The 20,613-nt window shown below is 42.3% G+C and overlaps 1 protein-coding gene across 2 annotated transcripts in view; it reads right to left on the bottom strand.

Annotated features, from left to right (window-relative positions):
* Positions 1 to 20,613, bottom strand: part of LOC115090341 (ATP-binding cassette sub-family A member 9-like) — a 306,577-nt gene that overhangs the window by 178,596 nt on the left and 107,368 nt on the right. For both annotated transcript variants that reach the window (XM_029599290.1, XM_029599291.1), the window contains exons 14-15: positions 11,413 to 11,551; positions 7,458 to 7,548 (exon numbers count right to left, since the gene is read on the bottom strand). In XM_029599290.1, the coding sequence (XP_029455150.1) occupies positions 7,458 to 7,548; positions 11,413 to 11,551 (230 nt within the window). The remainder of the gene's footprint in view (positions 1 to 7,457; positions 7,549 to 11,412; positions 11,552 to 20,613) is intronic.

The raw sequence follows: 20,613 nt of genomic DNA, 5'->3' as shown, positions 1-20,613 counted from the left end.
CTAACTGTGCTGTCTGTACCTGCATGTTCCCCATCCAGAACTTATGTAAAAGTCTCCTCCTCAGCAGTAAAGAGGAAACCATCAGCTCAAGGACCATTGCCTAAATCAAAAACAGGCAGGTGGCCCTCTCATGCTAGGTACCATGACTCAGAGGTCTCGGTGCAAGAGCCATTCCCCTTCCAGCAAAGAAGGAGATACGTTGTCCTCTTTGGTGCTGAAGCATACAGAGGCCAAGCACCGCCTTTTCAGCAAAGACAACACGGTGCATAAAAAGCTGCCTTTGGTTTCACCAGCGCCAACAACAAGCATCCTTTATGATGCCAAAAACATCTTAGCACCAAAACCCAAATTTTGGTGACAAAAAAACAAAAGGCAGCTCATGCTGAACCTGCCCCTACAAAACAAGCTATGCCATTTCTAGTTCAGAATCAGATAGTTCTTCCACTGTCATTCCTCCACTCAAATAGAAGCATCATCCCTTTGTGAGGAATATGTTGCTTGATTTCATTAAAAACTGTTTTACTGATATACCATATTCTCCACCTCTTCTTTCACAACTAGAGCAAATATCTCTCATTCTGGAATCTATAGCTCCTAAATTTGAAACCAAATCTACTATTCCACCACATCAGTGCAGATAGGAAATGATAGAATAATAATCTAGGACTCATGGTTCACTTTCTTCTAAGGTTAAGACAACCTCAGAAGACTCTCCTAGTCACAAGAGGGATCACAACCATCATTTACTTCTGTCATGCCATTCTGATGGTGACAACTCCACTGGTCTTCCAATTAATTCCTCTCCACAACCTCCCAGAAGTACATTTTTGCTTGAAGATATATATCATACTTTTCTTTTGTTCAAAAAATGGCCAGAATAATTCCATTCACTTCATAGGAGGAGACAGAACATAGAGAAAATGTATTTGATATACTAAAATATATTCAAGCCCCAAAACAAGTAGTAGCTGTTACAGGAATTTCAGACATCAATGTGGCAGACACCCTGGTCTACCTTGCCAGTAGCAAGAAAGTTAGATCTAAAATACAGAAATCAGTATTTCTGTCCTGGTCATCAAAATTTTCCACTCCCTCATGAGTCTATAGTGGTAGAATCAGCTTTGAAAAAAAAAACAGAATTCTAAGACACATTCTAGTACCCCTCTGGGAAAAGATGCCAAGTTGCTGGACAACAAAGCAAACAAGATTTTCCAATCAGCAATTTTAAAGTCTAGGATAGCTGCTCATCAACTACTTATAGTATTTCATCAACTACTTATAGTATTATACGTAAGACATGATACAACTCCTTCCTTCAGACCCTATGGATCACATCACATCTATACTGTAAGAAGTAGAAGAATGTGGAAAATATCTAATTTGAACATTTTTTGATGCATATGACACTTTATCTAAGACATTTGTAAAAGTATTGGTACCAGAAGACTAGCATGGTTTCATGCCATAGGTCTCCATGAAGATGTTCCCGAAAAACTAATTGATGCTCCATGCACAAGTGATAAAACTCTTGGAAGAAAAAGAGAAAGAAATAGTAGATATGATTAAAACGCACTGTTCCATTCTATTTATCCTGTCAGCAGCTACAGCTGAGCAACCAACTAGAATAAGAAAAGCACAGTTTCAGCTCTACAGGAGACAATATTAGAATTCAAGAAGGTGCTACCAGATATATTCTTTTCAGTAGACTCACCCAAAACAGCAGCAGCAGACCAGGCTTCATACTAGAGAACAAGCACAACCCAAATCTCTGCTACAGATGCAACTTAAAGCAAATCTTATCTTTTGACCACAATATCAAAATAGGTTCCAGCACTTCAGCCCACTGATAACAGCCAGTTCATTTTAAAAATCATACAACAGGGATATCATTTGAATTTCATATTCTATCCCCCTGAACACTCTTCCAAGCAACTATTCCATAAATACAGACCAGCTCTAACGCCTTCAACAAGAGTTGTCAGCCCTTCTCACAGCCAATGCATTAGAAACTGTTCCAATATCATACAAGAACACAAGGATCTATTCCAAATACTTCCTCATTCCAAAGAAAACAGGTAGTCTTGATCCCATCTTGGACCTCAGAGATCTCAACAAGCACCTAAAGAAAGAAAAATTCAGGATGAACTCTTTAGATACCATCCTACTTCAATTAGAGATTAATGATTGGATAACCACCCTAGATCTCAAAGCTGCCTACAAACATACACCAATTCACAAGATTCACAGGAAATTTCTACAATTTACCATAGCTAAAGATCATTACCAGTATTGTGTACTCCCTTTTGGTCTCTCTGTGGCACCCAGGTTGTTCACAAAATTTCTTGCAGCTGTTGCTGCTCTCTTAAGAGCAAACAATGTTTTTGTTTTTCCAAAATTAGATGAATGGCTCACATTGAGCTAACTCCTTCAAGAAGCTTATTCCTCCAATCTCTGTGTAATGAACAGCCTTCAATCCCTAGGATTCATCAGCAATTTCTCAAAATCCAATATAGTGTCACATCATATAATAGGCTTCATAGGAGCCTGCCTGGAAACCACACAAGGGAACAACGTTCCTCCCTCAGTAGAGTGTACACAATCTCACCAAAATAATCATAACTCTTACAGATCAGAAACTGGTTTCTGCCCGTTTCTTTATGAAAATGTTGGGCCACATGGTGGCAGTGCCATGTTATCCCTTTTGCATGTCTCAGCATGAGACAGATTCAGTGGCACCTAAAGTTTTAATAGAATCAACATCTACAGCTACTATCATACAATGTGAAGAGATATCCAACACATTCATGCATTCATGGTGGCTGTATCCTTCAAATCTATTGAGGTCATTTTTTTCACTATCCTTAGTTTCAAATTACAGTAACCATAGATGCCTCTAACGAAGGATAGGGAGCCCATTTGAATAACCTTTGTTCTCAAGGAACTTAGTCTCTGCAAGAAAGATTGCTTCACATAAATCATCTAGAGCTGAGAGCAATCTTCAGTGCTCTAAAAGTATTCAATACATGGTTAAAAACAAAATGGTGTTGATCAAAACAGACAATCAAGTACCTATGTTCTATATCTTTCTTTTTAAATCTTTGCAGGAAACATGTAAATTTGAAAATGGGCAATTTCCCAAAGGATGAATTTTATTGCTACCTATATTCTAGAAAACAAAAATCAGACAGTGGGCAGATTAAGTTGCCAATTACAACCACATGAGGGTCATTGAACTATCATATAGCACAAAAACCTTTTCAACATTGAAGAATTCCGCAAGTAGATTTATTTGTGATACTATTGAACAACAAAGTCCCAACATCTCCATGAGACCAGCAATGAACATTCTAGCTTCAGATGCTTTCTCATGTCCATGGATTCAAGAACTTATGTATGTATCCCCTCTAATTCTACATACAGTCAAGATAATACAAACGTTAAGGAAAGAAAAAGGTATAATGATTTTGTTAACCCTGTTTTGACCATATCGAATTTGGTTTCTGTGGCTTCAACACCTAGCTGTTCAGCATCCATTAAGATTGAGAAAATTACCATCCCTAATCATGCAATGACATGGGAATCTTCTTCATCTCAACCTTCAATCTTTGGCTCAAACTACATGGATGTTGGAAGCCTATTAGGGTTTTCTATGCAGTTGCCTACTGAAGTGAACAAAGTTTTTTTTAACTTCAAGAAAATGCTCTACAAGATGTTCTTACAACTTCAAATGGAAAAAATTTCTATCTGGTTTCACTTTTTGATCCGGATCCTTTTAAGTGTCCTGTTCCTCTATTATTTCAGTACCTCCTAAGCCTGTCTGAATCAGGATTGAAAACTAACTCTGTCAGAGTTCATCTTAGTATTACAGCAGCATGCCATGAAAATTTATAAGGGCTTACTATTTCCCATCAACCTACAATTGTCAGATTTATGAAAGGCCTAATCCATCTTAAATCTCCAATTAAAGATACTCCTACTCCTTGAGATCTAATGTAGTTCTGGCTCAACTCATGAACTCACCATTAGAGCCATCACCAACAGCAGAACTAAAATTCTTTTCTTGGAAGGTTTTATTTTTGATAGCAGTTATTTGTTTCTGCCAAGAGAGTAAGCAAAGTTGCAAGCCCTAGTTTCCTTATACTCAAATTTCCCACAACAGTAGTTTTGAAAACTCATCCTAAATTTGTACTAAAAGTGATCTAAGTTTCACTTAAATCAATCCATACTTTTTCCGTGATCACACATCCATAGGAGTGAACAGGCTCTTTATATGCTGGTCTGCCAAAAAGTTTTATTGTTCTGTTTGGAAAGAACAGAAAGTCTTCAAAACTATTCATCTCCTTTAACCCAGTTAAATAGGGTTGTTCAGTTGCAAAAAGGACCTTTTTCATGTGGATTTTGAATTGCATCTCTTATTATTATGATGATTCAGGACAATAAATTCAAACTAAGGAGAAAACCCATCAAGTCAGGGCTACAGCAACTTACTTGGCCCATCTTTGCTCCACTTCCATAGAAGATATTTAGAAAGCTGTCACCTGGTCTATTCATACCTTCACTGTTAATTACTGCCTAGAAAATGCTTCACGTCAAGACAGCAGTTTTGGTCAAATGGTTCTCATAAATTTAATGAATTCCTTCAACTCTCTTTCCAACCTTATCATCATATGGTTGACATATTTTTCAGTACTGATTTAAGAGCACAACAAAAATGTTCATGCAACACTCAGTTTGAGAGAACCCACTTGTGCAGCTAATTATTGTTCTGCTTTTCCATGGGGAAAGCAAAGTTACTTACCTGTAACAGGTGTTCTGCATAGGCAGCAGGACGAATAAACCACACAATCCCACACATCTCCCCTCAGAGCTGTAGTTAAGCTTGCTACAAAGACTGAATAGACTTGTGCAGCTGTGGTAGCGGCTGTGTGGGAATACCTGCACAAGCTCAGAAAAACCTTCTCAACTTTTTTTGAGCTCTGAGAAAGCTTTTAAGTCCTTGACCCATTGGATGACATCTCCCAACTGTATAGATGATTTGTCCTCCTGTCTATGGACAACATCTGTTACAGGTAAGTACCTTAGCTTTATGTGGCTACATTCCTATAACTCAGTTCAGATATAAACTAACTTTGATCATGGTGAGAAACATGGATTTTTATACCTTTATATACAAGAAGTGAAATGCCCATATCTTCCATGCCTCCATTATGGGTACATAGCTTAAGGCAGTGGTGGTCAAACTGGTCCTTGGATCCCCTCAAGCCAGTCAAGTTTTCAGGATATCCCTAAACAATAAGCATGAGCTATATTTACATACACTGGAGGCAATGCATGTAAATATATCTTATTGTACATTTGTTAGGGATATCCTGAAAACCTGATATGACTGGGGAGGGGTGTGGAGAAGCATTCAGGATTGCTGTGAGCACCATTAACTTAAGCAGTGTATTTACTTCACTGAATTAGTAAGCATACCTGATTTTATTTTTTGGGATACATCATACAATTTGAAGCTGATTAAAATCACATGAGCTGCATCTAAAAAGCACCTGGCAAACAAAATATCTGGAGGATATTTATAGTTGTGAGTGCAGCTGGATTATTTGATTATATATTATACAAATAACATCTATTTTTTTTAAAGAATTGGCTTATTGTTCATGTGTATTCATCCCTTCTGTGTCAACAGGACCTTCCATAACTCTTCTGTATAGTATAATTCTTTAAAGTCATGCAGGTGTTCCTTTACTGTTATAGTTTGTTTTTGGTTTTGTTTAGAGCAATATACCATGCCAAAATCAGATGTTCTGCAAAAGTTAATAGTTAATAGTTTAAGGACCATAATTAGTCCCTTAAACCATTTTGAGACCAATATTCAAAAAAGCTTCCAATGGATGATTTATTTGGCTAAAGTTAATAGCCCACTGAATATTCTCAAATAAAGTTATCTGGCAATTTTAACTCGATAACTTTAAACCTTATCAACCATATTTTGAATAGCACTTCTTAAGTTTAAACTTTATCTGGCTAAAGATAGCTGGATAACGTTAGCCTTATCTGACTATATTCAAAAGAATATAACCGGTTGAGTGGCAATGGCCTGTAAAATAATAAAACAACAAACAAACAAAAGCAAAGCATGGGCCTGCATGCTTGAATCGCAGGCCCCATGTCAATGTTAAAAAATAAGTGCTCTGTGACAGCCCCCCCACCTTCAAGCCTCTAATGATTTCCATTAAATGAAAGTAAACTGGGTCAGCACCAGGCTTCTCCCCTCCCCTCCCACTAAGTCAAACTCTATCCTCAATGCTCCCCTCTTCCCCCACTCCAAACTCTAACCTTCCCACCCACCCACCCAGTACCTCACTGAGCCATGTTCTATGCTGAGATCATGTGTACACAGCAATCCCAGCTGCTTCCACACTAGTATTGGTAGCTAAGGAGATTATTACAAAGCTATGGGGTAGATTTTCAGAGCCCTGCTCGCCTAAATCCGCCCAAAACCGGGCGGATTTAGGCGAGCAGGGCCCTGCGCGCCGGGAAGCCTATTTTACATAGGCCTCCCGGCGCGCGCAGAGCCCCGGGACTCGCGTAAGTCCCGGGGTTCTCGGAGGGGGGCGTGTCGGGGGCGTGTCGGGGGGCGGGCCCGGTCGTCGCGGCGTTCCGGGGGCGTGTCGGCAGCGTTTTGGGGGCGGGTACGGGGCGTGGCTACGGCCCGGGGGCGTGGCCGCGCCCTCCGTACCCGCCCCCAGGTCGCGGCCCGGCGCGCAGCAGGCCCGCTGGCGCGCGGGGATTTACGTCTCCCTCCGGGAGGCGTAAATCCCCCGACAACGGTAAGGGGGGGGTGTAGACAGGGCTGGGTGGGTGGGTTAGGTAGGGGAAGGGAGGGTAAGGTGAGGGGAGGGCAAAGGAAAGTTCCCTCCGAGGCCGTTCCGATTTCGGAGCGGCCTTGGAGGGAACGGGGGGAGGCAGCGCGGCTCGGCGCGCGCAGGCTATACAAAATCGATAGCCTTGCGCGCGCCGATCCAGGATTTTAGTGGATACGCGCGGCTCCGCGCGTATCTACTAAAATCCAGCGTACTTTTGTTTGCGCCTGGAGCGCAAACAAAAGTAGGCTGTTCGCGCTCGTCTGAAAATCTACCCCTATGTGTTTAGTCATGGGAAGGGAAATGTGCTGGAGGTGAACTAAATAGGAGATCTTGCATACTCAACTACCCAGGAGAGTACAGTATGTAGGAGGAAGATGACAAATACTGTCCTGGATAAGACGAGATATCTTATAAGCTATATGGCTGGCAGCTGGAATATATCCTTGGCAGCATGGACAGAAATAATTGGGCAGAGGGAAGAGTCCAATTGGTCTTTATCTGCCATCATCTACTATGTTAGTATGTTACTATGTTACCTTAATAAAACATACAAATTGTGCTTCAATTTAAAAAAAACAATGATACTACCTCAAGTGATAGCCGATGCCCCATTTCCTCTTCAAATACAGAGAAGTACCAATGCATTTTAACCTTCCATTTGAGATCACAGCCTTTCGATCTATAGGGAGAAAAAGTAAGACAAAAAGACTTTTGCTCACTGTTTCACAATAGATTATATGTGTAATATGTAAGATGAAAGTATGCATATTAGCAAAATTATTATGAATTCCACAGAATGCATAAAAACTTCCACATCCCTAGATCTGCTGAGGCTGGGGATGCTGCAGAGGCAGTATTTACAGCTCATTTTCAGGGAAGGCATCATAGTCATCCCTTAAGTGTGATCCTTAGTGGCTGGATTTAGGGCATTGATTACAGGTTTTGGAAAGGAGACCAGGTGCATAATCTCTGACTAAAGGATTGTTCATGTAATGAGCAAACTAGGAAAATTGTTGGGGGGAGGGGGAAGGGGAGAGAAGATAAAATAGAGCAAAGGATACCTCCCAGCCCTAGTTCCAGTTGAGCTGGAGCCTAAAGCAGCAGGAGAAAACTGCTGGATCAAGAAATAAAAGTACTTTTCATATTTCAGCCAAAATTATAGCCATGTGCCTGCATTTTTTTTTTTTACAACTCCGGTCCTAGTAAACTTCAGTGGGTGTGGTTCCAGTTTTCTTACTATAAAGCAGGACTTGGAACAACAGAATGTACTGGGATGACGACTTTCTCATAAAACAGGGCTTGCCTGATTATCCTAGTGTTACAGAGTCACAGACCAATGAGTGTTCTATATCACATGCACCATAACTCTAAGGTCTTTTGTACTGTTGTGTTCGTTCACAATTATTTTGAATGTGCAGTAAGTGATACGATACTTCTTATTCATCCTTTTTTCTATTTATTGTAACTTGTGTCTGACAATACAAATAATGAAATAATAGTGAGGGAGGATTTTCATTGGACATAATGCCTTTGTGGGAGGAGCTGAGTATATTAACAACCGGGGGATCCATATTGAGCCGCTGTGCGGCTTGGCAGGTTAGTCATAAACACTTCTCCAGCTCACTTAGCTGGGATATTCAGCAGTGCTGCAGTGCTGCTGAATATACCCGGCTATTTTAAAGTTAGCTGGATAACTTATCTGGCTAATTGGACTCCTCCCCAAGCTATCTGGCAAAAAATTTAGCTGGATAAGTGACTTATCCAGCTTAATGTTGCCCGCTGACTATAGCTGGATATTCAGCTGCACTATTTAGCCGGATAAGTCGGGTAGCTACGTTTTTTTTTAATATCGGGTTCTCCAAACTTTACATCATTCCTGTAGTACTTGATTACAGATTAATCCTAATTGATTATTTTATGTAATTTTCAAAGGTGCATGGCTGCCAAATGGTTAAAACTAAGCTAAATAAATCATTAACTCTATTTAAAAGTTATTTTGGAATAATCACAATGATTTTTCTGCTTGCTTCATTGCACCTGATGACGAACCACTGAAATAAATAATGTTGTGCAATCCAATAGGAACTCAAGATTTTTGTTCCAGTATTTTAAACTACTCCCATTAGATTTTTTTTAAATAAATTAAGCCCTTGTGGAAGGTCACTGGGGTGTACTAATAAAAATATAAATATAGCATGTTTTTAAAAAGAATAATACCACTAAGGAGGTAATTTCAAAAGAGCTATGTGCGTAAATGTATACTATTGTAGCAATTTTCAAAAGCCATTTACATGCTTAAAGTGCACTTACATCTGTAAAAAAAAATGAATTCAATGGCATATATTGTAGCAATTTTCAAAAGCCTACTTATACGTGTAAAGTGCATTTAAACATGTTAACCCCAGTTATAAGCATGTACATCTTTTTGAAAATTACCCCCTAAGCTTTTATCTGCATCTGAAAATTGCCCATCCTCAATCCAACTAAAAATATGTGCGTTGTTCCACATTTAGGGAAGATGGTCCTGGGGCTGATTTGGGTAGGATCAGAAAATAATGACTGTAGATTGTATTTTCAAATGTATGTGCATTATGTTTTTTAGAAAATATAAGTGCACAAAAAGCAGGAGCAAAAGTTGGCATGTTCATTCTCTTTGAAAGTTGATGCAAAGTCCACAGGTAAAAAGTACTCACAGACTTATCTCAGAATGGATATTTTTAAAACAGCCCTCTTAAAGCTTTTGCTTCTTTACCACAATCTGAAAAGTGAGGACTGGAGAGGTGACAATAAAATAGAGAAGGCAATTTTTAATATATATTATATTAGTTGCTTGCAGGCTCACAATTGTGTACCCCTGGGTCTGAAAGTTAGTTTCCAAGTTTGAAAATTCAGGGACTGGCCCCCACCTGAAACTTCTGGTGTATTTTCATATTTGTGCATTAAAAAAAAATGGGAGTTTGGTGGGACCAGGCCTCAGCCTGGTCTCATTGCCAAGGCCTCGTCCTGTCACTGAGGTCTATACCTGGCACAAGGCCTGGATCTGTCACCAAGGGCTAGGTCTGGGCCTAGGCCCAGCATTGGGGCCCAGCCAAAGGCCTGGTCTCACCGCCAGAGTCCATCCTGAGATCTGGTATACTTGTCCATGCCTAGACCTGGCCCGGAGGCCTAGGACCAGACTTCTTGATGCTTTTTCCATCTGTGATGTTTCTAAAATGATGCCATCTGCTTGAAGGAAGCACTGCAGTGAAATCACTGCAGCGCCCTGTTCTGGAGTGGATGACATAATTTTGATGCATGGCCATTCATTTCAACTGCAGTACATCAAAATAGTGCCATCTGCTCCACAGGAAGGCATCGCAGTATGATCACTCCAGTGCATCCTTCAAGTGGAAGCAATAAGATGTCAGGAGGCCTGGTCCTAGGTTACTGGGCCAGGCCTAGGCCTAAGCCTTGACAACTGGATCAGGCCTTGATGATAGGACCAGGCATTGGGCCAGGCACCAGGACCAGGCCTCAGGTCATGCCTTGGTGCCAGGCCAAGGCCTAGGTGATGGGTCCAGGCCCTGGGCTGGGCCGCCAAACCTAAGCCTTGGTTGCAAGACCAGGCCTCAGGCTGGACATGGTGCTGGGACCAGGTTTTGGCCAGGCCCTGGTACCAGGACCAGGCTTTGGGTCGGGCCTCAACTCTGAGGCCTGGTCCTGCTAGAGGCCCCTTTTTTTGTTGTTGTTTTTATTTTCTTGCTTAATTTTGTTTTCAGTTTGGCAAACATATCAAAACAAAAAAAAATAAAATAAATGAACTGAACTGAATGTTGATGAAAAAACAAACTGAACTGAAAATTTTGGACCTGCACATTCCTAGTGAATCTGGCACTGAGGGTCCTATGTATTAAATGGTTTTTATTAGTTTAAACGTTTATATTTTAGATGGTCATGATGATATTATAGAATATGTGTTTATGGTATTTTGTATGTGAAAGTGTTTGATGAAGTCTGTTATAGTCATTAGTTTCAGTGTTATTGTTTTATTATGTTTTTTTTATTATATTATTGTTAATTGAATTGTACACTGATTAGATGGTTTTTGCTGTTTGGCTGTACCCTACTTTGGGTTGGTTTGTTATTGGAAGAAATGGTTTCTAAATATATATAATAAATTTGGCCCAATTTTTAAAGTTATCCCTAAAAGTACCTTAGGTGGATATAACTCATCTGGCTAAGTTACAAGGGATATTCAGCGGCACAGCTAAGCCGTTGAATATCCACATAGAAGTCCCTACTTAACCGGATAAGTTAACCAGATAAGTAGCACCGCACCAATCCACCCACAGCTCAACCACAACTTATCCAGCTATCCAGATAGCTGGATAAGTGACTTATCCAGTTATTCAGTGGCTGCTACATAGCCGGATAAGTCCTACAGATCTAGCTAGCGCTAAACGTGCTTTGAATTAAATTTTGTGCCAATGGGAAAAATGTTTAACCAGTCTGAATCCCTTTTAATACAGAAAATATCTAGTTTATGAGAAGAGTTAGCATTCACCAGCCAGTATATCAGCCTCATCCATGAACTGCGTGCTAAGCAAAATGACTCGACCCGCTTTGCGCTCTTTCAATACTGTCCACAAGTAATATCTGGAGCAGGGATCCAGCCCTGAGCTTGGCTCGTCTAAAAGCAAGATCTGCCAAAAGAAAAGAAGCATGAAATCCAGAGTCAGTGAGATGAAAGAATTCTACAGAATATAATGCTGTGGTTTGGAATGCAAACAGTGGGGAGAACGCTGCAGCACTTTCCACCCTACAGTACGATTCTCTGTACAGCTGATACAGCTGAAATCCCAAGACCTTGGGATCTTCATGAGTGAATCAAGTGAACTCTCCACCTGCTGCAAACCAGAAGAGTTAGAATCTTGGATGCAGACACTACTAAACCTTTATCACCTTCCTATGCCACATATCAATGTTTTAATGCACTATTAGTCAGCGCACTCTGGATTTTGATTCCCCACTCCAAATTAAATTTACTGTTGGGCAATTCTGCATAGTGGACAACAGAAAGCCCATCAGCCTGGATTCTTTCTAGGCATGACATTCTTTTACTTACCCTTTTAAACTTTTTAACATCTGTTTTCATTGTGACAGTTGTAATTGCTGAGGTTATATGTAGCAAAATTGGTGACTAACTTTTATATCCAAAAATCTGGATACTTTGATCCAGATTTTTGGAAAAATATGATCAAATTGCTGTTACACTAAAAAAAAAGCCACCCAAAGCACTGCAACTATTTCCAAACACAGTCACACCTCTGAGATAAGATTTCATTTATGGGGACATTTCTAAGCCATATAATTTTAATAAAAATTAAAGCTTTCGTTCTTTGTCGACAAATAGGACTAAATTAGCCATGACATGTGGGTTGATGTCATCCGATGGCACCGAATGGACCCCTCTCTCTTAGCTGGTAGAGCTTGTGCTCTACTAGGCATATAAGGGAAATCCTGAACAGGCATTGCTTCATGAGCCCCCTTCAGTCTTTTTTCATCCGAGCACCAGTGTGGATGTATACCTGTTTCTCTGTCTGATTTTTATATACATTTCTTGATAGCTTTTTCTTCAGAACAGCCTCACTGGCTTATGTAACATTTGGCCAGCTGCGGGGTAGTCCAGCGACTGGCTTCACTCACCCCGATAGCGCCAACTCCCCTCCTGGACACCACCACGCTCCCGCTCCTCCCTGGGTCTCCTTAAGCATATGTGTGCAACGCAACTTAAAGGAAAGCTTCATGGTACCCATGGATGACATCATCGATGCCTGCCTATTTAAAGCTCTTTAGGCTGCCAGCAATTGCCTCAGCAACAGGTCCTCCTGCTTTGCAGTGTATGTTACTACTTGTCTTTTGCCTTGTCTTGCCTTGTTATTATCTTCCTGCCTTGCCCTGCTTCTCTGTTACCTTGCCCTGCCTGACCTTGCCTGTCTTGGTCCCCTGTGTCTTGTCTTGTCTATCCATCTGTCTTTGCCTGACTCCTCATTCTGACTTCTGCTACAGATTCTGATTACTCTTCTGATTGCTGCCAGCCCTGATCCTGATTTGAATCCAGATACTGATTGCTCACTACCTGCCCCGACTTTGGCCTGAACCTGGATACTGTTGCTCGCTGCCAACCCTGACCTCTGCCCAAGACTTGACTTTGCCTGACCAATCCTTATGGGACTTTCGCCTAAACCCTGCCTGTCCCTAGAACCTTAAGGGCTCAACCTGCAGGGAACTGGGCTGAAATAGGTGAAGTCCCAGCTGCAGTCCAAGTAAAAGCGAGTCCACCAGTTGTTGGCATGGGCTTAGCAGGTTTGCTTGCTAAGCTGCATCAACCATGCCTCAGCCAAAAGGCCCACATCCGTGATAGTTCGCTAAGGCCATAAACTTGGCACCTGCTCAGGCTATCTCAGGCTTGGCTCTCCAGGTCCAGCAGCAGCAAGACCAGCCCAACATTATGACTGTCATTCTCCAAGGCCTGGGGGCCCAAATGGAATCCATGCAGGTCCCCACACCTGCCTTGGCGACCCCCTCCAGTCGCTCCTGCTACCACTTCTACCATTACCCAGGTATGACAGGGTTCCTAGAACCTGCCGAGGTTTCAATCAGTGCAGAATGCACTTTGAACTACAGGCCGCCAGCTTTCCCTTGGATCAAACCAAGGTGACCTTTCTTCTTTCTCTCCGGCAGGGCCTGCCCTTGCCTCTGCATCACTCCTTTGGGAACAGAATTACTCCCTGGTGGAGAATTTGGACAACTTCCTCTGAAAACTTTGACAGATATTCGATGAATCTGGTCTGACCTCATTGGAGCTACTCCATAATCAGACAGGGCACCCGCATCATAGCAACTGTGCTATCCAATTTCACACACTGACCTTTGAACTCCATTGGGGTGAAGTCAGTCTCACCACCATCTTGTTGCGACTGTCGCTGCCCGACGTCTCCACACCGCCCTCTTTACCTCTGTGGCGACTCCCTCCAGGTCTGAAGGACGGCTGGCTGCCGCGGCGTCTCCCTGCCGTCTCTCTCTGGCATCCCTGGACTGGCTCGAAGCTGCAGATCTATCATGTTGCTTGAAGCCTAGGGCGCGCGCTCCGATTGAAGTACCAGCAAGGGCGCGAACCTCAGGGGCGTCCCCCTGAGATGATGTCATCCGCTTCAAATAATTAAAGGTCACTGATATCGCTAACAAATTGAGTTAGCAAGGATTCGTTCTAGCTACTCTGCCTCCTCGGACTTACCAGAGGTACCCGCTCCTCGGGGGCCTCGCTCTCTTTGCCTTTCAGGTTTACTGACAGAAACCGGTATTCACTCCTCGAGGGCCCTCGTTCTTGACTCTCTGCTGATTCTTTTCTTCCTGGAAGCCATCACTGTCTACATCATTGTGAGTTACCATCGCTCTCTCAGAGCTTTCCCTGGAACCAGGTACTAGCTCCTCGAGGGTCTATCCTTTCCAGCTCCTGAGTTCCCTGAGACCAATACGTGAGAGTTGTCATCTAAGTTCTGTTCATGAACTCTGCATACCCTGCCTACTCACTGTCTACAGTTTCTCAACAGCTCAGCCATCCAGGGATCGCTGTTCCTGTATCTGAGGGACTTCAGCCCTGCCGGGCACTACAGCTCACTACTGCCACCTCTGGTGGTTTCAAGACCTGTTTAATAAAAGAACTAGTGAGTGTCTGTCTCCATACTCTAAGCCTAGCCGGTGGTCCCTCTCGGGATCTTTCCCCGGGGGCGTGGTCATCTGCCACCGGCCCAAGGATCCACCCACTATATCTCCAGCAGTCTATACAACAGATTGCTACTCTGCCTATGGAATACATCAGATTGCTGTTCCTATCTGATTGCTCCTCCCACCAAAAGAGCAGATTATGACACATCTTTTGGCAAGGCCTGGCAGATGAGCTAGCAGGCCAGCACCTGTCACCTGCTCTAGAGGATCTCATTGCCCTGGCCATTCAAGTGGACCTTTGTGTTCAAGAATGAGCCAGAGAGAGAGGCCTCTCATTGTCACTTCAAGTTGGCACCCCAGTTTCAATGACCTTTGGTCCCTCCCACAGACATATTGCCACCGTCCCCTTCAGAGGAATCCATGCAACTCAGCAGGTCCCGCCTCACCGAAGAAGAGAAGCAGCTCAAGGGCACTTCGCTAGCTGCTGTCCTGTGAAGGTGGGAAACTTCTGAGCCTAGGATTGGTCAGAGAGGCAATCCTAGGCCAGCCTTCATCCTCTCCTCAGATGCTCATGAAGTTTGCCTCACCTCCCATGTTACCGAGGTGCATACCGAAACTTTTTTGGACTCTGGTACTGGTGGCAAGTTTATATTGTGCTCCACCCTGAACCTTGGAAGGGTGGGTAAGAAATATTTTAAATAAATAGACGAGGCCCTAGTTCACCAGTATGATCTTCCCACAGAGATTAGCCGATTAATATATTCTCTGTTTATGGCAAACCCCACCCTGGTTGGCTGTCCGTGGTCATCTTGCCAATCATGCTTCAATCTAGGTTCCTGCACTAGGAAATTATCTCCTTCTTTGTTCTATCCAAGGCAATCAATCCCATCATAGTTGCACTGGAGAAAGTGCAGAGAAGGGCAACCAAAATGATAAGGGGCATGGAATGGCTACCCTATGAGGAAAGGTTAGGGAAGTTGAGGCTGTTCTGGAGAGGAGACAACTGAGGAGGGATGTGGTGGAGGTCTACAGAATCATGAAAGGACTTGAACAAGTTAATGTGAATCGGTTATTTACTCTCTCAGATAGTGGAAGGACAAGGGGGCACGTCATGATGTTGGGAAGTAACTCATTTATAACAAATCGAAGATAATTCTTTTTCACTCAGCACATGGTTAAGCTCTCAAATTCATTGCCAGAGAATGTGGTTGCAGCAATTGGTGTAACTGGATTTGGAAGGGGTTTGGATCCTAGAGCAGGAATCCATAAACTGCTATTAAATGATAAGTAATGGTAGCCTGAGATTTGTTTGGTGTTTGTGTACTTGCCAGGTACTTGTGACTTAGATTGGCCACTGATGGAGACAGGATACTGAACCCTTGGTCTGACCCAGCATGGCACATCTTATGTTCATCCTTGGCTTGCTTCAGCTGATGCTCCATAATCTGTCTATAGATTGGCAGGCTCTGCAGATTGCCTGCTGGGGGCCCACCTCTCAGAAACACTATTTCTCTTGGGTTGTTACACCAATGCCTCTGGCGCAGACTCAGATCTCAAACCTCCTGGGCCTTCCTTCGCAATACACAGTGTTTGCCAATGTTTTTAGCAAAAAGCATGCAGAGACACTGTCACTCCACAGGTCTTATGACTGACGGATCAACCTGCTCCCGAGTAAGATGCCCCTTCGGGCAGTGCCTATCCACTTACTGCTCCCGAAATGGCAGCCATGTCCAGTCACATCCAGGAAAACTTGGAGCAGAATTTTATCCGCCCTTCGACAAGGGCGGATAAAATTCGCAGGGGCAGAGTTCTTTTTTGTCGTCATGAAGAATGGCTCTCTCAGGCCATGCATTGACTATACGGGCCTCTTTACTATAATCCACTGCCCCTAATTACAGAATTTGTTGATAACCAGCATAGGGCACAAACCTTTACGTAACTAGATCTTTTGGCAAGGCCTGGCAGATGAGCTAACAGGCTGGCACCTGCCACCTACTCTAGAGGATCTCATCACCCTGGCCATACAAGTGGACCTTTGCTTTCAAGGAGGAGCCTGAGAGAGAGAGAGGCCTCTCTGTGTCACTTCAGGCTGGCGTCCTGGTTTCAGCGAACTTTGGTCCCTCCCACAGACATATTGCCACCATCCCCTTCAGAGGAATCCATGCAATTCAGCAGATCCCACCTCACCAAAGAAGAGAAGAGTTTTGGAAAACACCAACACTTTTCCCCACTAACCCCCTTAATCCCTCCCCCAACCCTCCCCTTAATCCCAGTTTCACAAAAAAAAAAGATACTTCACCCTCTAAATAAAATGTCCTAGGATTCTTCATTTTTTTCCCTTTTCAAACAAGTCTCAAATGGCAACGTAATTCATTTAAATCTATCCATTCCATCATTCCTCATCGCTGTTATCTTTTCCATTACATATACAGCCCATATCCTCTTATCATTGGAATCCATTTTAGAAACTTCTGTTTGTTTCTAGGCTGTGGCAATTTTGCAGCTAACAAGCATTCGGGCTGATACAGTACAGTGCGCTTTGACGGAGTGCACTGTTAACCCGCCATTGGACGCACGTTTTCCCTTACCCCTTATTCAGTAAGGGGCCGAAAACAGGCATCCAACCCGCCGAACCTAATAGCGCCTTCAACATGCAAATGCATGTTGATAGCCCTATTAGGTATTCCTGCGCGATTCATAAAACAAAATGTGCAGCCAAGCCGCACATTTTGCTTCCAGAAATTAGCTCCTACCCAAAGGTAGGCGCCAATTTCTTTGGGCACCAGGAAAGTGCACAGAAAAGCAGTAAAAACTGCTTTTCTGTGCACCCTCCGACTTAATATCATGGCGATATTAAGTCAGAGGTCCCGAAGGGTAAAAAAAGTAAAAAAAAAATAAAAAAAAAATTGAAGTCGGTCCGCGGCTGTCGGGTTGAAAACCGGATGCTCAATTTTGCGGCGTTCGGTTTCCGAGCCCATGGCTGTCAGCGGGCTCGAGAACCGATGCCGGAAAAATTGAGCATCGGCTGTCAAACCCACTGACAGCCGCCGCTCCGGGCAAAAAGGAGGCGCTAGGGATGCACTAGTGTCCCTAGCGCCTCCTTTTGCCTGTTTCTACCGCTGCTCTCCCGCGGACTTTACTGAATCGGCCCGATTGTTTGATTAGCCCTTCTTTTCTACCATGTTTACTTCCCTTAGTTAGACTTAGTATACATACTTTGAATCCCATGTTTGTAATTGTGCAGCCCAATAACAACATAAAAAAATGGTACATCCAATCCCCCTAAAGTCTTTTCACAACACATAGTTGTTCTTGCGACACTTGGTAGCCTTTTCCTCCATATATATTGAATTGTTTTCTGTTGCAAACAATTAAATACACTCCCTTGAATTGCAAATTGGCAAAGATTGAAATAAATAGTTAAGCCTTAGTAGAGCAATAACTTTCAAACTAGCAATTCTGCCTAAGATAATTAATAGTAATGTAATAATATTATGTCATTACATATCTTTTTAATCAAAGGAAGATAATTACTGTATATTGATACAGCTTTTTAATGTTACCTGGTATTTTTGTCCCATAGTAACATAGTAGCATAGTAACGATGGCAGAAAAAGACCAAATGGTCCATCCAGTCTTCCCAGCAAGCTTCCCACAGCAGTAAATGCTGCTCCATGCAGCTTAACCCCCATAATTCTGTTAAGGGTAGTAACTGCCACTCCGTGCAGGTCACCCCCATGATTCTGTTAAGGGTAGTAACTGCACTCCGTGCAGGTCACCCCCATGATTCTGTTAAGGGTAGTAACTGCCACTCCGTGCAGCTTCCCCCATGATTCTGTTAAGGGTAGTAACTGCCACTCCGTGCAGCTTCCCCCATGATTCTGTTAAGGGTAGTAACTGCCACTCCGTGCAGCTTCCCCCATGATTCTGTTAAGGGTAGCAACTGCCGTCCGTGCAGGTCACCCCCATGATTCTGTTAAGGGTAGTAACTGCCACTCCGTGAGGGTTACCCCCAGGCGCACTACCCCCATGCTTTTTTTCCATTCTTTCCCATCCTCTAGCCTTTAGTTATCCACAGTGTTTATCCCATGCCCCTTTGAAATCCTTCATGGTTTTAGTCTTCACCGCTTCCTGCGGAAGGTCATTCCAGGCATCCACCAACCTCTCCGTGAAAAAATATTTTCTGACATTGGTTCTAAGTCTTCCTCCCTAGATACTTAATATAATCATGGGTCCATCTATTAGAAAAATTCCACTTGAGATGTTCAGTCTCACTCTCAAGTAAGTTAAAATGTAAAGGCTCCAATTTATCTGTGCTTAGTTTGAATTAAGAATCATTTCCTAATCCCCCAAACTCTTTAATCAGGATAGATAAATGTTTGTTGAGGTTTTGTTATAGTCAACATAACATCATCTGCAAATAACAGTGCCCACATTAGGGTTTTGTCTTATTTTTTCTGCTAGAAGTTTCATAGTTAATGCAAAGAAGAGATAATGGGCAACCCCTACCTCATTCCCCATACCAACTCAAATAATTCTGAATAACTTCCATTTATCTTTACACAGGCCATTAGCTTAGTATAGAGTTGTATTATCCATTTAATAAAATTCTCACCTGAGCCCATCTTATACAGAACTGCAACCAAAAGCCTCCATTATACCCTATCAAATGCCTTTTCGGCATCAAATCGATAACATTGATTTAACTTGGCTTATAAGTGCCACCCAGATAAGATAAACAACATAAGATTTGCCATACTGGATCAGACCAAAGGTCCATCAAGCCCAGCACCCTGTTATCCCAGCGATAAGCAGTAGATTTCCCCAATTCCATCCTAATAATTGTTTTTGGACTTTTCTTCCAGAAACTTGTCCAAATGATTTTTTTTAAATCTAGCTACACTAACAGCTTTTATCACATCCTCAGCAACAAATTCCAGAGTTGAATTATGCATTGAGTAAAAAAAATATTTTCTATTTGTTTTAAATGTATTACCTAATAACATCAATGCATGTTCCCTAGTCTTTGTTCACTTTTTGAAAGATTATTTTGATCTGATTATTTTAATATTGTCTGGATCCTGTCTTCAGGTGTAAATGCCATCTGATCAGAATTAATCATTGTTGGTAGAACTTCCATTACACGCAAAGCTAATGTCTTAGCTAATGTTTTAATGTCAATGTTAAGCAACAAGATTGGCCTGTAAGATCCACAGAAAGTCTTGTCTTTCCCTTCCTGATGAATTACAGAGAAAAAGATCAGAATACTTCTAGGATAAAAATTACAATAGGTTATAACATGTGACTTGTCATTAGAGCTATCTATTAATAGTGTGGTATGTCTTTTCATTTCTGGGAAAGTATGTGATCCATATCCTGAAAATTGTATACCCTGATGAGAGCTAAAAATTGTATGACAAAACATATAGGCATGACTTCAGGCCTAACACACTTGCTCACAGTGAGTAGTGGCATAAAGATATTCAAAGGATATCTGAGAAGGGAGAATCAGTCATCATCCTGCCAGTGACTGGCAGAGTAACATATTAAACGTCTGTCCTGTAAGGGAACTGATGGTGTGGCACTTAAACCAATCAGGTAGAAGATTGGACAACATGCTATATATGAATATGTTCACAGCTCTAAGCCTTAGGGTGAGAAGTTAAACTGCACAACATGTCATATATGCATATTTCCAGTGCTATAGGGCGGAAAGTTAAATGAAGAGGATTCCTGTCCCAATCCAAGACTGCCTGAACAAAAAGGGGCAAGAAGGATTTCAAGTTAGTATGCTGAGTGCTCTATAGATGAGCAATAGCTAAAGGACTGAATGATGCGCTTTGTGACTTTGAAAAACAAAATATGATGGTTGTTAAGGACCATTAGGCTCATCTAGTCTACACTGTTTCAGTGCAGTGCCATAGTCACAGGTTGATCTCTGGCTTTCCCCTTCATTTCTTTACAACTAGGGATCCTCTATGCTAGTTATATTACATGTTTTCTTGAATTCTATTATGGCTTTGTAACCACCATCTCC

The sequence above is a fragment of the Rhinatrema bivittatum genome, chromosome 4, assembly GCF_901001135.1.
Source record: "Rhinatrema bivittatum chromosome 4, aRhiBiv1.1, whole genome shotgun sequence".
NCBI classification, from domain to species: Eukaryota; Metazoa; Chordata; class Amphibia; order Gymnophiona; family Rhinatrematidae; genus Rhinatrema; species Rhinatrema bivittatum.
This window is presented reverse-complemented; position numbering and strand designations above follow the sequence as displayed.